The sequence below is a fragment of the Equus caballus genome, chromosome 13 (assembly GCF_041296265.1).
Source record: "Equus caballus isolate H_3958 breed thoroughbred chromosome 13, TB-T2T, whole genome shotgun sequence".
Classification (NCBI taxonomy): domain Eukaryota; kingdom Metazoa; phylum Chordata; class Mammalia; order Perissodactyla; family Equidae; genus Equus; species Equus caballus.
In genome coordinates, this window is record NC_091696.1 from 51938090 (window position 1) to 51954871 (window position 16782).

At 60.8% G+C, this 16782-nt stretch overlaps 2 protein-coding genes and 1 long non-coding RNA gene across 6 annotated transcripts; 1 reads left to right on the forward strand and 2 right to left on the reverse strand.

Annotated features, from left to right (window-relative positions):
• Positions 1 to 8: 8 nt before the first annotated feature.
• Positions 9 to 3283, reverse strand: DNASE1L2 (deoxyribonuclease 1 like 2). 3 transcript variants are annotated; one of them, XM_070232443.1, is made up of 9 exons: positions 2930 to 3029; positions 2388 to 2507; positions 1937 to 2097; positions 1758 to 1846; positions 1576 to 1659; positions 1373 to 1473; positions 1188 to 1297; positions 803 to 1054; positions 9 to 356 (listed from the first exon to the last, which is right to left on the reverse strand). In XM_070232443.1, the coding sequence occupies exons 3-9, from the start codon at positions 2078 to 2080 to the stop codon at positions 303 to 305; spliced, it is 834 nt and encodes a 277-aa protein (XP_070088544.1). In that variant the 5' UTR covers positions 2081 to 2097; positions 2388 to 2507; positions 2930 to 3029; the 3' UTR covers positions 9 to 302. The 3 variants fall into 3 exon arrangements, with proteins under 3 accessions (XP_070088544.1, XP_023472325.2, XP_023472324.2); XM_023616557.2 differs by having other exon boundaries at positions 2388 to 3283; XM_023616556.2 differs by lacking the exon at positions 2930 to 3029 and having other exon boundaries at positions 1188 to 1300; positions 2388 to 2882.
• E4F1 (E4F transcription factor 1) lies at positions 3283 to 13810 on the reverse strand. Of its 2 annotated transcripts, none has more exons than XM_023616554.2 (14): positions 13608 to 13810; positions 10753 to 10904; positions 9586 to 9688; positions 6949 to 7142; positions 6695 to 6815; positions 6362 to 6514; positions 6088 to 6257; positions 5444 to 5653; positions 5064 to 5172; positions 4691 to 4908; positions 4260 to 4458; positions 4046 to 4188; positions 3911 to 3973; positions 3283 to 3822 (listed from the first exon to the last, which is right to left on the reverse strand). In XM_023616554.2, the coding sequence occupies exons 1-14, from the start codon at positions 13768 to 13770 to the stop codon at positions 3466 to 3468; spliced, it is 2355 nt and encodes a 784-aa protein (XP_023472322.1). In that variant the 5' UTR covers positions 13771 to 13810; the 3' UTR covers positions 3283 to 3465. The 2 variants fall into 2 exon arrangements, with proteins under 2 accessions (XP_023472322.1, XP_023472323.1); XM_023616555.2 differs by having other exon boundaries at positions 5064 to 5169; positions 13608 to 13787.
• On the forward strand, positions 13211 to 14670 carry LOC106781578 (uncharacterized). Its single transcript, XR_011424887.1, has 3 exons — positions 13211 to 13385; positions 13529 to 13884; positions 14234 to 14670. It is a non-coding gene; the product is annotated as an uncharacterized lncRNA (long non-coding RNA).
• Positions 14671 to 16782: the final 2112 nt, after the last annotated feature.

The window sequence follows — 16782 nt, forward strand, 5'->3', positions numbered from 1 at the left end:
AGCCGACCTGTGTGTGGCACCAACTGAGCAATTGCTTGTGTTTATTGAGCACAGCCGCGTGCCCAGTGCTCCACGGGTGCCCCTCACACCCTTATGAGGTGGGTGGTGGTAGCCCATTTTACAGATGGGGAAGCAGGCTCCAAATCGTCCCATAAGGTGTCTATGGCCACTTGTCCAGGCCCAGCTGACCTTCCTGCGGCCTCACTGGGGATTGGCCATCCACCCTGAAGGAGCCCTGCGGGGCTGTTCCTTGTGGCCAGAGTCTGCAGGCAGCATGCCCTTGGCAGGCCTCCTCAGGGCTGTCAGTGGGACTTCAGGGTCACCTCCACAGGAAAATGGTCACTGATGGCAAGGGCCTGGAGGGAGAGGGGCCAAGCCTCAGAGGCCTTGTTAAGCAGCCTGTCCTCCTTCAGGCTCCACCTCAGAACTGCCCCCACCCAGGATGGAGCCCACTGGGTATCTACAAACCGCTGCATCTGTGGGGAGCCTGCAAGTGAGGCCTGTGCTGTCCCCCCTGCTGCTACCTGCTTCAGGTGGGGTGGGCGTCTCGATGGGGACCTGGCTTCCAGAGAGGCAAAGGGCATCCTATCACCATCCCAGACTTGGTCCATGCAGCCAGAACTGAACCTCTAAGGGCCTTTTCTAGAAATGCTATGCAGGGAGGGGAGTGCCAGGTGCGCTGAGGTTGAGCTAGCCTTGGGCAGCGGGGAGATGGCGCTTCCTGCCTGCCTGTGCCCGTGGCCTGGGGACCCCAGGACAGTCGCTGCCCCCGTCCCCCACCCCTGCCAGGCCCAGCACTCACCTGAGTCTGGTCCAGGCCGAATTCCTCCTGGAAGTCGTGCACAGCTGCCGACTGGGGCTTCAGGCTCCTGCGCAGGCGGGCGCCGCAGACTACGATGCGGTCATAGGCGCAGTCCGAGTTGCCCACCGTGGTGTCGGCGCTGTCCGGGATGAGCCACTTGAAGACCTCGCTGCTGCGCAGGCGGATGGCCGCCCAGTCCTCCTCCCGCACGTAGCTGCAGTCGGCGTTGAAGTCGCCGAGGAACAAGATGTCCTGCGGGAGACCGCGGAGCCGGGTCTGAGCCCGCCGACGGGCCGCACCGACCCCCACCTCCCCAGGGCGCGCCTTCGGGGACCCTGGGCCTTGGGGGCCAGAGGGACGGGGCCGTGTGGACGCGGGGGCTTACGTCGGTGCCCCACTTGTCGATCACGTCCAGGTACACGTCGTAGAGAGCGTCGATCTCCACCACGGCGTGGTGCGGCGCCGCGTGCAGCGGGATCAGCACCAACTCCTTGGCTGCTGGGGTAGCGGGTGGGTGTCAGTGGCGGGGGTGGGGAGGGGAGGCGGGGAGCTTTGGGGGCGGGGCCTCACCGGAGCTGGGGGCTGAGAACTTGACCACGAAAGGTTCACGGCTGAAGGCGTCCTCCGGGTCCGGGTACTGGTATGTGTCCACGACCGACACCGCGTCCTTCCTGGGGGAGAGGGCAGTGGGCTCGCTGAGCTAGCCACCTCCTGCCAGCGCGCCGCGGCCCCGCGGCCCCGCGGCCCCGCGGCCCCGCGGCCCCGCCCCTCACCTGTAGACGAATAGATACATTTCCTTGTACTGGTCCCGACCCAGGGGCTCGCTGCTCACGAAGCTGTACTCGTGCCTGGACACGCTGCGGAGATACGGGCCAGGCCCGGGTCAAGGCGCCGCACCGAGGCCTGGCCTGGGATCCCGGCCCGGGCTTCCGCCGCTGGGCCCTGCCCACCGCACCTGTTGATCTGCTCCATGAGTGCAGACACGGCGCTCAGGTCCGGGTCTCGCACCTCCTGCACCAGCGCGACGTCATAGCCGGCCAGGATCTGGGGGAGGGGCCGGCAGGTGCGGGGTCAAGCGCGGCAGATTCGCCCGCAGAGCCCAGCGGCGGCCCCGCCCCCGGTCCCCGGCCTCACTTGCGCGATGACGCCGCCGCAGGCCGGGTCTGACACTTTGCTGTCCCCGAAGCTCTGGATGTTGAAGGCTCCAATGCGCAGCCCCGCGGCCCCGATGTCCCCCAGCGCCCAGAGAGCAGCCAGTAGGGCCCAGGGCCCGCCCATGATGCCGAGTGGGCTTTCTGGGAGGGACAGACACGGCCCGCGTGAGCGCGGACCTAGAGTCAGACACAGGGACCCACCTCTCTCCGCCCCAGCCGCGGGGGCGCCGGGGCGCGCGGGGGACGCAGGGCCGGGCCAAAGCTGGCCGGCGCGAAGGCGCATCCTCCCGCTGCCCTCTCCAGGTCTCCCCAGGGTGGTGCGCTCGGCTCAAGGCCCACGGTCGGTCTCTTACACCGTGGGGAAACTGAGGCCCAAATAGAGAGACCCCCACTCTCATGCAGCCACCCGCTTACCACGCCGCTAGACTCACCTGGGACGTGGACGGGGCAGAGTCAGAGACTCAATATCTGGGTCGGAGTGGAGGTCTGAGGTCCAAGCTGGGGGTGTGTGCGTGGCATCGGACAGACGCCGGCTTGGTCAAGCAGCAGCTCTGGTGCCCAAGCAGGACGGGTATTTGAGGTCCTGGCCCAGGGAGGGGCCGGACTGCGCTGGGTCCCGCCCCCTCATTGAAGTTGGAAGCCGGAATTCCTGGCTCCCATTCTCACCATAGACCCCCGAGGGCAAGGCGGCAGGGGATCCGCCCTGAGCCTGCTCTGGCGCCCCCAAGCCTGTCAGAACCGGGCCTTCGGGGCCCGTGACAGCCACCCAAGACCTGCATCAGGACTAGGGGAGAGGATCAGCCATGCCCATGGCTCAGGCCTTGTTCTTGTCCCCACCCCCCCAGAAACTACGTTACTCAGAATCTCCCTCCTTGAGCTGCATCCCCTTGGGAAAATTAAGGCAGCACAATCAGGAAACACCAGCCCCATTCCCAGCCCCATGTCTCCTGCTGCTTCTCCTACACATTGTCACCTCAGGGTAAAAAGCTGAGGCTGCTGGGTCTCCGATCTTGGTCCCCTGCCCCAGGACAGCCCCAGGGTTGGAGGCGGTGAGGCAGCACCCACTTCCATCCACCTCAGGAGGCCTCGGGAAGTTGGGGCCACAGCTCCAGGTGGGCAGGGCAACAGCAGGAGGCTGTCTGTCCACATGCCAGGGACACCCACGCGCCGCCAATGTGCTGCCAGCCCCACCAGAAGCCCTGGGCGGGGTAGCCAGGCACAAGAGTCTAGAGGGTGGCCTGGGCAGGCAGGTGCTGCTGTGGGGGGACCTGCCAGGGTAGTGGTGCCAGCCCTCCAGGCTGCCACTGCCGCAACATCACAAGCGGCGGGTTTTCATGTTTTATTGTAAAGCAACAAAAAACTCTGTAAATTTACACTCCCATATGTCCTCTGAGCACCTGAATTCTGTGCCCCATCTTCTCTGCGCAGGCCAGGCAGGCATCGGCAGGGTGCTCAGGGTCCTTGCCCCCTGCGCCAGACCAGCCCACTGGGACTCTGCAGGCATCCAGGCTAGACGATGACCGTCTGCACCTCCAGCTGGCCCTCTGGCGAGGCGATGACCAGCTCGCCAGCGTGCTCCAGAATCTCAATGTCCTCTGACGAAACCATGGTCACAGTGGCCTGCTCTGCGCCATTTGTGCCTGCCCGGGCTGTGAGCACAGTGCCCTCGCTGATGGCCGAGGCCAGTGTCATGGCCACCTGCTCTGTTAGGCTCTCAGGGGTGGCAATGGTGATGGTGTCGGCAGCAGCTGCCTCCGGGCCCAGCCCCGCCTCCTGGTCCATGGTCACATTCTGCACGATGATCTGGTGCCCAGCGCTGGCCTGGTGCACGATCTGCTGCACCACCTTCATGATGTGGCTGTCCACCTGTGGGTGGCTCACGGTTCAGCCCACGAGTCTTACCACAGGTAAGGGTGCCTGGTCTCCCCTCACCGGCCCTCCCTAAGCTTCTCACCTCCGTCTGGGTGCCCTCGATGATCTCTGTGGCTTCACTGGTCTCCGCATCGTCCGCGGTGGCCTGGATGGAGGGTCAGAGGTCAGCTTTGCCCACCCCTGGGCCCCACCCCAGCCCCAGCGGCCCCACATCCACCTCAATGATGTACTCCTGGGTGTCAGCCACCACTGACGAGAACTCAACCAACACAGTATGCGGGTCCTCAGTGAGGACAGTGGCAGCTGCTGCAGGGCTCTCCTCGGACACCAGCAACTCCTCCACCTCCAGCAGGCAGCCCCCTGCAGTGGGGAGCTCAGTCAGGGGTGCCCAACTGCGCCCCTCGCATCCTCCCGCCGCCTGCCAGCCCAACCTTTAGTGCGCAGGTGCCGGTTGAGCGTGCCGTGCTCGGCAAAGCCACGGCCACACTTGTAGCACTTGAAGGGCTTCTCGCCCGTGTGGTGCCGCACATGCCGCACCAGCGAGCCCTTCTCCCGGAAGCCTCGGCTGCAAAACGGGCACACATGTGGTTTCTCCTCCAGGTGTGTCCGGAAGTGCACCTGCTGGGCATTCTGTGGAGACCCACTGTCAGAGTCAACCTGGCCTCAGCCACGGCTTTCCCCGCCTCCCTCTGGGGCCAAGGGAGGGCATCCATGGGCCCGGGGTGAGGGACAGGACCAAGACTGAGCAAGCTGGCGGCGGGGGTGACGAGGAAGGGCTGGGGGCAGGGAACAAGGGACAGATCTGGCCCAGGGAATGGGGAGCCCACGGATGAGGGGGCAGGTGTCAGGGTCCAGGGCCCACCTTGGTCTTGTAGCGCTTGCCACACTCGGGACAGGGATAGGGCCGCTCATCTGAGTGGACACGTCGGTGGCCACGGACGTGGGCAATGGTCTTGTAGAGCTTCCCGCAGTCCCCGCAGCGGAAGCGGCGCTCGTGCACGTGCACCTCCTGATGCTTCTTGAGCAGGTAGGCCTTGGGGAAGGCCTTGCCACACTGCACGCACGTGAACGGCCTTGGCCCTGGGGCCGCACACCATGTCAGGCAGGTCCACCACCCAGGGGCCCCACCACAGCTGCCAGGACAGGCCATCCTGACTGGCCACTGCACGCTTGAGGGTCCATCCTGGTCACCCACAGGCTATGCATGGCCTGGTGCCCCCCCCCTTGCCACCTACCTGCGTGGCCCCTTTTATGGGCCTCCAGGGTGGCCGCCGTTGGGAAGGTCTCACTGCACTGAGGGCACGGGTGGGTCCTGGGCACAGCTGAGGCCTCACTGGCCACCTGCTGGGGGACCACAGCATGCCTCCAGCACCCACTGCAGGCTGGGCCTCAGCAGCACCAACGAGGACAGCCCTGCAGCACCCCACCCTGGTAGGCTCCATTATGGGCCCAGGGAGGGCAGTAAACAGATCAGGGAACAAAGTCACTGCAGAAAGTGACACAATTTTCCACTGAAGGGAGCACAGCAAGGAGGCTGGCGGCCAGGCCAGCATGGTGACCTTGTACCCAAGGTCTAGCCCCCCAGATGGAGCATGCTGGCAGCGCAGGCACCTACTGTGTCCACCTGCTCCACCTCCAGCAGTGGCAGTTCTGAGGGACCGCCTCCCAGGGGCTGGGGACTGGACGCAGCAGGAGGGGCTGGCTCCAGGGCCCCCTCCTCCCCAGCAACCCGCTCAAGGACGATGCCAGAGTTCTGCATGGCCTGGTGTAGCAGGTTCTCACGGCTGCCCTCGCTGGAACAAGGAAGCTCCTCAGGGCCCGGGGGCTGTGGGGGAGGCAGAGGGAGAGAGGCTGGCCAGGTGGCGTGGGACATGGCACCCACCTGTACCCACCACACAAGGCAGACCCAAAGGGCCTGGGGCCACTGTGCACACCCAGTATCTTCACTCAGGAATGATCCTGGGGGCCCCAGAGCCTCTCCACCTGCCCTCTTCTGCCCCACCTCGCCCCTCTCTGCCCTCTAGCATGCCACTGGTCTCCCATGTCCCATGCAATCAGATTGAGCACTAGGAAGGCAGGTCCAGGTCAGCCCTGTTCCCACTGGAGCCAGTGCCCAGAAGAGAGCCTGGTGTGAGCGGACAGAGGCTGCCCCCACCTCCGGGGCCAGGGCTCTCCCCCAACAGCCCCACCTCCGGGGCCAGGGCATCCCCCACAGCTGCCCCCACCTCCAGGACAGAGCTACCCCCGAGCTGCACCCACCTCTGGGGCCAGGGCTTTCATGCCCAGGGGAAGCTCTTGCATCTGGACATGGACTTCATGGATGACTGTGCCCTTGGCATCTGTCACCAGGTGAATCACAGGCGACGTCTCCATGGGCTCACCTGTCACTGATGACGATGTAATGGTCCCCACAGTGGAGGCACCAGACCCTTTAAGGCATAACCAAGAGAGTCCTTGAAGAAACCTCCTTGACCAGGGCAGTGCCCGGGCCAGCAGCCAGGGGCAGGGCAGGGAGCTCCCCTGCCACGCTGACCTGCAGGTGTCTCCTCTTTGCCAATAACCATGTCCTTGCTCATGCTGAAGCGGATTTTTTCTGTGCACGGGGTGAGAGACTTGAGGTGTCGGGTCAGTGCACCCGACTCCCGGAAGCTCTTCCCACACTTGGCACACTTATAGGGGCGCTCATCTGTGGAGAGAACAGTCAGCCTCAGGCAGGGACGAGACACAGGCACATCCACAGGCCCAGAGACACAGCCACATCAGCCACACCCTGCAGGGTGTGATAGGTGTCACAAAGCTGAAGGCCAGGGCACCCCCAGGGGCAGCAGCCATGTGCTGTGCGGCTCCTGGCCCTAGGCTGGCTCACCTGTGTGCCGCCGGTGGTGCCGGATGAGTGAGCCCTTAGTCCGGAAGGAGGCCCCACACAGCTTGCACTCGTGGTCCTTGCGGCTGCTGTGGGTGACCATGTGGGCCTTGAGGATGCTGCCCTGTGGGGGAGGGGCAGCGAGGCTCAGGCTCCGCCCCAGGCAGGAATGGGCAGGAGGCCTGGCACCACCAGCCAGACTGCCCCAAGCACGACAGGCCATGCAGCCTGGCCAGCCCGAGGCCCCAGAGGCTCACCGTCTTGAAGGTCTTGTGGCAGAGCATGCACACATAGCGGCCGTCCTTGTTCACCAGCAGCTTGACCTGGGCCTGCTCGCCTTCCCCAGTGAGCCCAGGCCCCTGATGGCTGGGGCTGCCTGGGGCCTCTGCCATCTCACTGTCCCCCGGCTCCGCCTCAGCGGCCACGATGACCTCTTTGATGTGTCCACTGCCTGAGGAGAGGGGGGTCAGCCTGAGCCTTAGGATGCCACAGGCCCTGATGCCTCCCCGGATCCCAGCCTGGGGACACTGCTGGGGGCGGTGGAGCTGTCTCGACCACCCCCTAGCCCCAGCACACAGCACCTGCTCAGCCTGACAGGGTGGGAGGCACACCCCTCCGACTCTGTGGAGCTGCCTGGAGGAGCTCCAGGCCCCCAGGATGTGTCCATCAGGGAGACCCACCATGAGCACAGATGCCCCCTCCCCTAAGCCAAGAGGAACGCAGGACTAGATGTGCATGGGCGTCCTGCCACCTCCAAGGGCGACAGAGTGCCAGGTGCAGAGAGAATAGCCGGCTCAGCTCACTGCCATCTTCCCTGCTTGCTGGCCCAGCTCCCACTAACAGAAGGAGGAAATGACTCCAGGGCTGCCCACTGCCGTCTGTTTCCAGGCCAGCAGGCTAGGGACCCGGCCTGGGAAACTGAGCGCTCTCAAGACACCTGGGACGGCCTGAGGAAGGAGCTGAGCTTTTGCACCTCCCATGGGTGTTGAAGAAACGTGACAATGTGCAAAGCTGAGCTGTAAACACACTTCGCAATTTCTGCCCATAAAAATGACATGTGGGAAAGGGTTGTGAAGCTTCTTAGAAACCATCTCAATCAGGCTGGCGTGTGTTTTGACAAGCTATTCTCTAGAAAGAGAATGGAAGCTCCGTGACTCATAAACCATTCAGGGCTTCTCGCTGGTGCCCTGGCTGACATGCCTGACACTTTATCTTTCCTCGGCCTCAGAAGCAAACTGCCAAAAGGACAGGGACTTCTGCCGGGCTAGGACTTGAGTTTGAGCATGGCACAGCAGACCAGCGTGTCAGAGAAGGGGGAACATGGCTGCCCTGAGTCCAGAGATGAAATGCTACTTGGTTTCCAGGGAAGAGGCAGGAGGGCGGAAGTGGTATCAAGTTCCATGCAGTCCCCTGCAGCCCCCACTGACCATGCCCCCTGACCCAGCAAGGACTGAGCGCCCCCAGGCCTGGGACGCTGGCAGCTGGCAATTTAGGACTCTGGCCGACTCTGGGCTCTGGACCACTGAGCAGCTGACACCAAGGGGACATGAGGGGCACCCAGGATGCCTGCAAAGGGGGAAACTCCCCAAGGTGTCCAGAGAGGAGCCCCAGGAGCACGAGGAGTTGCCAAGCAACAGGTTGGGCCAGATGGAGGTTGTGGCAGTGGGCAGGGGCCTGTAGATGCCGCCCAATCCCAGGGAACTTGTTTTCCTATATGCATCTCCCACCCCAGAAACCAAACACCACACCTGGGCCAGACTATGGCCCCGCCTCCCAGAGGACAACATTCCTATTCCTGAGTGGCAACAGGTGAACACCCTTGTCCGCAGGAATGTCAGGGGGAAAGACAGCATGGAGACAAGGACAGGTGTCCTGCCACCTCCCTGAGGTGGGACTTTGGTGGAACAGATTCGCTCAGGTCTCCTCCACCCCCTCTTCCTGCTCCACCTGGTTCCAGGGACTTCCCAAGGCCAAGTTCTACCTGTTGCCCAAACCTGCTTCCTGTCCAGCCACCCACTCACCCACCTGCCAAGGCCCCTGCCCAGCAGGCCCCCCAGATAACGACCATTCCCTTCCCGACTTCCCACGGCATCAGGCTGTGCTCCCCTAGGGAGGACGTGCGCACAGCCAGCCCCAGCTCCCTCCACCTGTCCCAGCCCTGGGCTTCCCTTCAATGTCCCCCCTGCACACTCATCTGTCCCCAATTAATGAGCATATGACTCAGTCCTGACTTCTCAACACCCCCTCCCTGACTGCACGTTGGCAAGGCATTTGAACTTAAAAAAAGACATTAAAGAGGCTGGCTTGGCATTGTATGCTCATAAAAGCTGTGTGAGAATCAGGGCAGGAGTCGCCACCCCCAAGCAGGAGTGAGCACTGGGGAGGTAAAGGCCAACTTCAGGCATCAGGTCAGGGCCGAGCTGGAGGAGCAGGTGCACCTCATGCATACCTCACCCCAACTCTCCAGAGCTGACTATGAGGCAGGAAGCAAGAATGGGGTGGGAGTGGGGGGGAGGGGAGAAAAGTGGGGAAGATTCTAGAAAGACCAGAGCAGAGATAGTCCTGAGAAGCAGCAGGAGAGAGCAGCCAGCTCGTGATCATACACTAAGTGAGGACTCCCTGAGGCCCAGGAGTGCCCCAGGTCTGCCCAGGCTGCATGCTTCCCCTTTCCAGACAGGGCAGGGCCTGGGGTCCAGTGCCTACTCCTCCTGCAGGCCTGGCCCTGGGGGAGGTGTGCACCAGGCCTCAGCCAGGCCTTGCTCTTGGGAGAGCAGAGGGGCATGGGCAGCAGAGGTCCCCAGCCTCCAGCCCTGACCAGATGGCTACTAGGTCAGCGACACCTGTGGGCTAAGAGAACCATGCACGGACAGCCACAGCGGGGGCGAGCAGCTTACTGACGATGTCGGGCGCATGGCTGATGTCTGCTGTTAGAGCGGCCGCCTCCACCACAATGTGGGCCACAGTGATGGGCTCTTCTGGGCCTGCCGCTGGCACCACCTACCGAAGGAGAAAGGGGACAGAGGGGACTCATCCTTGGGGCTCCAGAGCTCCCTTGGCTTGGAGAGTGCAGGCTTGGGTTTATGTCCATGTAGGATGGCAGGGATGGGACTCTCGTCTCTCCCAACAGGACCACTGCTCTGAGCCCAACTCCTAGCCTGGCCCCTCCAAATCAGGCCCAGGGGGTCAGCCCCATCACTCTAATGCCTCCGGCCACTGTAGGCTATAGGCTGAACATAGAGCAGCGAGTGCCCTCGGGGGGGACTCCAGGAGGAAGGGGCCAGCAGCTCCAGCTTGAAGCTCGGCTGGCTGTGCAGGGCTAAAGGTGAGTACCTTTACCCACCAGCCCCAGGCAGGGGGTCAGAGGAAAGGGGCTGGAGGTGTGGCACCAGGGGCCTTCCTGGAGAAGAGGGCATGTCCAGGAGGGGCAGATAAAGAACACAGGGTCAGAGTGAGACAACTTTGGGCCCACTGTCCTCTGGGCCACTCCCAATGGTGACCTGAGGCAACTGATGGCTCTTGGAGCCTCCCTTCCCACTTCCATACGCTGAGTATGACGAGACTGCCCTATGGTCCTTGAGAAGACTATGTGTGGACAGCCCCAAGCACGCATGGGGAGCAACCAAGTTGGCCATTTTCATGCTGAGGTGGCAGGACTCATGGAGCTATGCTTCGTTTGGGGGATCCCAAGGAACTATGTGTAGAGAACCAGAGATAAGCCAAAAGGACAAAAGCCCCCATGATATCCCTGAGCCAAGACAGGCCCTTGGGCTCCAAGATAGGAGGGACCCTGGGTCCCAACTGTGCAGGTTGCAGCCAGAGGCTGCTGAGAAGGGCAGGCCATCCTGAGCTATCCAGGAAACCCCAAGCACCTGTAGGCTCTTGCTGGCAGGGCCCTGACCCTCCCTCACCCACAACCAGATGCCTCACATGGAACCAGCTGCACAGGTCCATCCCAGTGCACCGCTGCCTCCTCCTGCTGTCAGATGAGCCCAGGGAGGAGGGGAGCACAAGTGTGCGTGTGTGTGTGTGTATGTGTGTGGTGGCAGCGGGCGGGGGCTCACCTCCTGGCCCAGCAGTGCAGTGGCGGCAGGGGTGGCGGGCAGGGCCTCCTGCGGGGCCCGCTGGCAGATCTTCTGGAGCTTGTGCTGGACGAAGTCCTCCAAGGCAGTGAACTCCGCCTGGCAGCGGCCACATCTGTGCACGTCGTCCTCATCTGCAACGAGCCTGTGGTCAGCGAGGCTTGGGAGGGCCTCCAGCCCCCCGCCGAATCCACCCAAGGGTGGCATCAGAACCAGAGGCACCTTCCCCAGCCCTCCCACAGCAGCCGAGAACACTCTCAAAGCCTAGGGTGCCAGCTCCCATCCTCTGGAGGTCTGCAGAAGTGACGCCCCACCCCAGGGAGAGCAGCATCCAGCGGAGGGTGGCCCCGACCACATACTTAGGCTGCAAGAATCCACTGAGGCTGCTGTGCCCAAACCTCCACTTCAGAAATGATAGGGAGGGGCCGGCCCTGTGGCCAAGTAGTTAAGTTCGCGTGCTCCGCTTCAGCGGCCCGGGGTTTCGCCGGTTTGGATCCTGGGCACAGACATGGTGTTGCTCGTCGGGCCATGCTGGGGCAGCATCCCACATGCCACAACTAGAAGGACCCACAACTAAAAATACACAACTATATACCGGGGGGCTTTGGGGAGAAAAAGGAAAAATAAAATCTTTAAAAAAGAAAAAAAAAAGAAAGAAAGAAATGATGGGGATCCAGTGAGTAGCTGGTGGGGGGTAGAGGGATTTGCCCAAGCCAGGCTGGGGATGATGGAGGCCCAGAATCTAAGATGCTGGTGATCGCATGTGCCCTTGGGCACTGCAGTGACCATGTTTGGGTCCATTTCTTTATCTGTAAAATGGGCCAATCCACTGTGTGTGTGCAGAGTACAACAGGGGTCAGTGGGCTGGTGCCCACAGGGCTCCAGCTGAGAGGCCAGCCCCAGCAAACATGGAGAGGCGGGTGCCCTGACCTGTGACCACTCTTTTCTCACTCTGACTTCCAAACAGGCAGTACCTCCCTGCTCTGGTAAAGATGCCTAGGGTGGAACTTCACAGAGGGACTCCACGTCCCAGAGCCATCGCACTTGAGTCCCGCACCATCTGGCCTGACCAGCCAGTGTCTGCCCCAGGTCCTGCAGGAGAAACTACCCGCTCCCTGAGTCCCTACTGTGTGCCAGGCACTGCACTGAGATGTCACCAAATCCAGTCAGCACCCGGGGGAAATGGAGATGACTATTCCCATTCTAGAAAAACAACTTGAGATTCAAGGCCACCCTGGTGAGCACTGGGGCCAGCATGTGAAGCTGAGGGTCTACTCCAGATGCCCTGCCGTTTGCACAGAGGGAAAGGGAGGTGTTCCTCCGCTTCCGGAAAAGACCGCCAGTTCCCATCACCTCACACGCAGTCCTACATCAAAGTCAAACCCAGGCCTGGCGCATAGAAGGAGCCCGAACAATGTCTGTTTAATTAATGAGCAAACAAAGGGCCAAAACACAGCCATGACTCGCCCATGAAGGCCACCTGACAGAGGGTGGGCCCCTCCACATGGCTCACAGTCACAAGTCAAGCACTGAGGTGCCCACCACGCTCTTAATCCTCCCACTCCACTCGCCGAGTGTGACTCGGCAAAAGGGTGTTGCTGTCGAAGGAACCCCCACCACAGAACGGGACACACCCAGTCCCATATAACACTGGGACAAGGCCATGGGCAAGCCCAGCAGGGCACAGGAAATTCCAAAGAGACTCTCGCCCAGGTTGGCTATGCCTCGGGCGGTACTGCCCCTCCCCAAGCTGGAATAAGGAACAAGAAAAAAATGTACCAAGAATACGAATCCTCTGGGGCCACAGGCCACCACTCCAATATCACTAGCCAACTCCCTCCTGTCTGGTTCAGGCTACAGCCTCATGGGACAAGGGCAGAGGGCAGAGACCCAAGTTCTGTGTTCAAAAGCTATCAGTGCCCCTGTGAATGAGCCCTCCACCTGTCCCAGCACTGTTCTCAGCAATTTATGTACATGCTCTATTCTCATTCTCACCTCGGCCTCAGAACCCAGAAGTGAAGGGAGTGGGGTGAGGAGTCACACAGTTCTGGGATCCAATCCAGTCCTTGCTACTTACTACCTGGGTGACCTGGTCACTTTCACATCTTTGAACCTCGATTTTCCTCATCCACAAAATGGGAATAACAATAATAATAGCATCCGGGGTTGGTCTGAGGATGAAAAATCGGATGCAGGGTGAGTGTTTGATACATGATTATCAGCTGCAGCATGTCCATTCTGTAAGGGGAAATAAAGGCTCAGAGAGTGTGCGGTGACCTGCTCAGGTCTAGTAGCTAGAAAGCAGCAGGTCAGGGACGGAGCCCGCAGGCTGGCTGCAGTGCATCAGCTCTTGCCCCCTGGGCTCTGCTGCTTCCCCGAGGGCCAGCCCAGAGCCCAGAGCCCGGAGAGACCGAGGCCCCGCCCTCCTGGAGCCTCCAGCCACACCCGGGCCCGGGACCCAGTGACCCGTCAGGTGCAGTGGGAGGGGGCCCACAGGAGGGCAGGGCCGTGCCCGGACAGGGAAGCAGGGGCCGGGCCGCGGGCCTGAGAGTGCAGGGCTGGCGATGGAGGCGTCGGCGGACGTCTACACGGACAGCTCCAGAGACTTGGCATCTGTGAGTATCCATAAGGGGGCGCCCCGCAGGAGCGGCCCGAGGGTCTGAGGAAACCTGGGGCCTCGTGGAGGGCTCTGAGGCCCCGCGCGATCCCACGAGGTCCGCAAGGATTCCAGGTCGCGGAGGGTCTGTCCCTCCCGCAGCTCAGACCATCGGGGCATCCGCCAGCCTGGGCTGAGCCGCCCCCACCCCGGCCGCGCCCTGCCCGTTCGGCCCGGTTACCTTCCTCGCTAAAGGGCGCTGGGAGACCGAGGAAGCCGCCGGGGGCCAAGGACGCCGCCGCCGCCGCCGCCGCGACCCCGCCCTCGCCTGCTTCCCGCCCAGCTTCGGCCCGGGCTTCTGCCGTATGCGCGGCCGTCACCTGCACTGCCATCGCGCCCTCCATGTCGCAACGCGCCGCAGGAAGATGGCGGATTTACGACCGTGTCGTCATAACAACGGGCCGCGCCGAGGAGAGCGAGAGAGAACGATAGGAGGAAGACGACGGGGCGGGGCCAGGGTGAGTTTGACGGACAGGCGGCGGGGCGGGGCCTGGGGTGTGGCCTTGAACTGCAGAGGCGGGGCCAGGCTCGCTGAAGGAAGAGTTGCGGCGGGGCTGCTGGGAGGGGCGTGGGAACGCGGAAGCGAGCTGACAGGCGGCGGGGCGGAGCCAGAGGAGAGCCGTGGGGCGTGGCTTGGCGCTGCCGGGACGTGGCCAGGCTCGAGGAACAGCTGACTGGGGCCGGGCCCCAGGAGGCTGGGCTGGGTTCTGGGCTGCATCAAGGCTTGAGAGTCCGAGGAGAGAGGCGAGCGGCCTGGCAGTGTCACCTGGCCAGCTCTGAGTTACTGCTGTGGCTGCGGCCCCCCAGAATCGGAGCTCAGGAGAGCCGCTACCAGGACATCGCCCCAGCTGGGACCAGTAGTGTGGTGCTCGGTGCCCTCCGACCCCCTCGGGTGTCAGAATCTCCTTTGATGGTTGCCCGGATCCCGGGAGAAGAACTCAAGCTGGGGATGGCTCACGAGTAGCTTCACTAAGCCTTTTATTCTTTTGTGTATTTTTTAAGTTGTGATAAATACACATAAAAATTTACCTTAGTGACATTTAGTACATCCACAATGTGTAACCATCACCATCATCTAGTTCCAGAACATTGTCGTCATTCCTAAAGGAATGTACCTTTATGTACCCATTAGCAGTCACTCCCCATTCTCCCCTGCCCCAACCCCTGGCAACCACTTTCTGTCTCAAGGGATTGCTTTTTCTGGACATTTCGTATAAGTGGAATTACACATGTGGTCTTTTTCATCTGGCTTCTTTTGCTTAGCATAATGTTTTTGAGATTCATCTGGGTTGTAGCATGTGTCAGTGCTTCATTCCTTTTTATGACTGAATAACACTGCATCATATGGATGGACTGAGGACCCTTGGCCCGGCAGGAGCTGGGATGTGTGAGGCACAGATCATACCACCGGAGGTCAGGCTGGGGTAATGAAAGGGCTGCTTTCTGCAGGGGGCTTGCTCACCACTGCAGAGTTTTAAGCAGAAGGAGTGACAGTGTTTCAGAAGGATCCCTCTGACTGTTGTGCAGAAAAAGGACCTCAGGGCCACAGCAGAGACAGGAAGATCTAGAAAAGATGATCTCTGAGAGGGACAAATAGGAGGAGGAGCAGGTGGCGGCTTATGGAGCATGAGAGATCTGGGGGACTTCTGTGAAGGGAGGACCAGTAGGACACCTCACTTGAGGATGTGCTGAGGAGTAATGGGGAGGCCAGCATCAGAGACAGAGGAAGTTCCCCAGAGGAATAGAGTAGGGAAGGATTTCAAAGACAGAGGACAGCCTGGGTGTGTGTGGACATGAGGAGGAGCTGGCCCAGGGGACACGGAGAGCCTGCTCTGCTGTGTGCACCAGAGCCTGTGGGACAGAGTTGTCAGGGGAATGCCAGGGCTCCTCCCTTGTTACTCCCTAGGGATCAGAAAAGGTCATCCTAACCCAGTGCACTCTATGACCTGCCTCAGCTGGAGCCCAGGCAGACTAGCGGGTAGAGGAGAGGACAGGTCTGAGGTCACTAGGGGGCAGAGTGGCCAGGGGCAAGCAGGGACACCAGAGACCCCCTTCTCACAGGTGGCTGCCTTTCCCATCCTGTCCTCAGCATGGCTTCCAACTGCACACTGTGTTTTACAGTCAAAACTGTGTTCACTTTCTGTGGCCAGAGCCTGACGGGAACTCCATCATCTTTTATGATGGCTGCTCAATCTCCATTCCTTGGATGTACTTTATTTAACCAATCCCATGTTGAAGAATATTTAGGTTGCATCCAAATTAGTTTGCCACTCAAGTCCTTTTTCAATGACCCCCCTTTTGGCTTAGCTCATTGGAAATGATAACATCTGTGAAAACAGATCCAATAGCTGCTTGTATTTTCTAATACAATTTAAATCCATGCAATACTATTAAGGTTAAATAGTGTCTGTCCTTGTACCACCTAAATTCATGCCGTGTTCTGCCTGCAGTAGGGCTTCCTCGCTTGGGGGACCCTGGGACCATCCATTTGCGGGTATATACTGAGTACCTGCTGTGTGTCTGGAGTGCGTGATCATGATGTCCTCCTCTCCCATCCAGACGCAGGGCACCTCACCCAAGGTCAGTCCTCCCCAATAAAGGGCATCATCCCTTCCAGACAACTCCAGGACCTTGTCTGCAACCATCCCCTCTCTCAATACTGACTGTTCCATTCTTCCCACTACGCCACCTCAGTCCCTAAAACCTACAGGGGATGTTAAACCAAACGGATGCAGCAGAGCTTGGCTTTGGGGTCAACTGAATTTAATCCCAACTCTTTGTTGTCCAGCTGGTGACTCTCTGTGGCTCAGTTTCCTCTTCTGTAAAAGAGGAGACTAACAATCCCTGCCTCTCAGGGCTCTCCTGTGATTCCAACAGGGTAATGCAGGTAAGAAGCAGCATTCAGTGCCTAGATGCTTACTGAGTGCCCAGGAAATCAAAGCACTGGGCAAGTATTCTACGAGCAGGCACAGGCCAGACAGCAACAGCGTTTCCCATTCTGGCCAGTGTACGACATACACTGGATGTTTCCAGGTGGTTAAAGCAGGGTTTGTGATCATCTGTCAAATCCAGTTTTTCCCAGGTTCAGCTCCACCACCAAAACTGAGTGACACAGGCAGGAAGCTCTGGGTGGTGGGTGCACCAGGCAGGAACACTTCGCATGCCCCGCCCTTGTGGGCCACGGCCCCTGTCCTCCTTGAGTTCCCAGGCCAGCAGAGACCAACAGAAACAGGCCGTATGGAAACAAACAGGGCCCTAAGGGAACTGAGGTCACTGGCTTTACCTTGTGGTCTTGGGGATGGGGGGGAAGTCCAGAAGACTATGTGGAGACCTGGGGCCCAAGAGAGGAGCAGGGG

Excerpts from the sequence above, each read along its gene's own strand:
- DNASE1L2 (XM_023616556.2), bottom strand. The coding sequence starts at position 2,080 with ATGGGCGGGCCCTGGGCCCTACTGGCTGCTCTCTGGGCGCTGGGGGAC. Across the intron at positions 1,474-1,575 it reads ATGTATCTATTCGTCTACAG|GAAGGACGCGGTGTCGGTCG; the intron begins GTGAGGGGCGGG and ends CCTCTCCCCCAG. Across the intron at positions 1,301-1,372 it reads GTTCTCAGCCCCCAGCTCCG|CAGCCAAGGAGTTGGTGCTG; the intron begins GTGAGGCCCCGC and ends CCGCTACCCCAG.
- E4F1 (XM_023616554.2), bottom strand. The coding sequence starts at position 13,770 with ATGGAGGGCGCGATGGCAGTGCAGGTGACGGCCGCGCATACGGCAGAA. Across the intron at positions 10,905-13,607 it reads AGCGCCCTTTAGCGAGGAAG|ATGAGGACGACGTGCACAGA; the intron begins GTAACCGGGCCG and ends GGCTCGTTGCAG. Across the intron at positions 4,909-5,063 it reads CCATAAAAGGGGCCACGCAG|GGCCAAGGCCGTTCACGTGC; the intron begins GTAGGTGGCAAG and ends GTGCGGCCCCAG.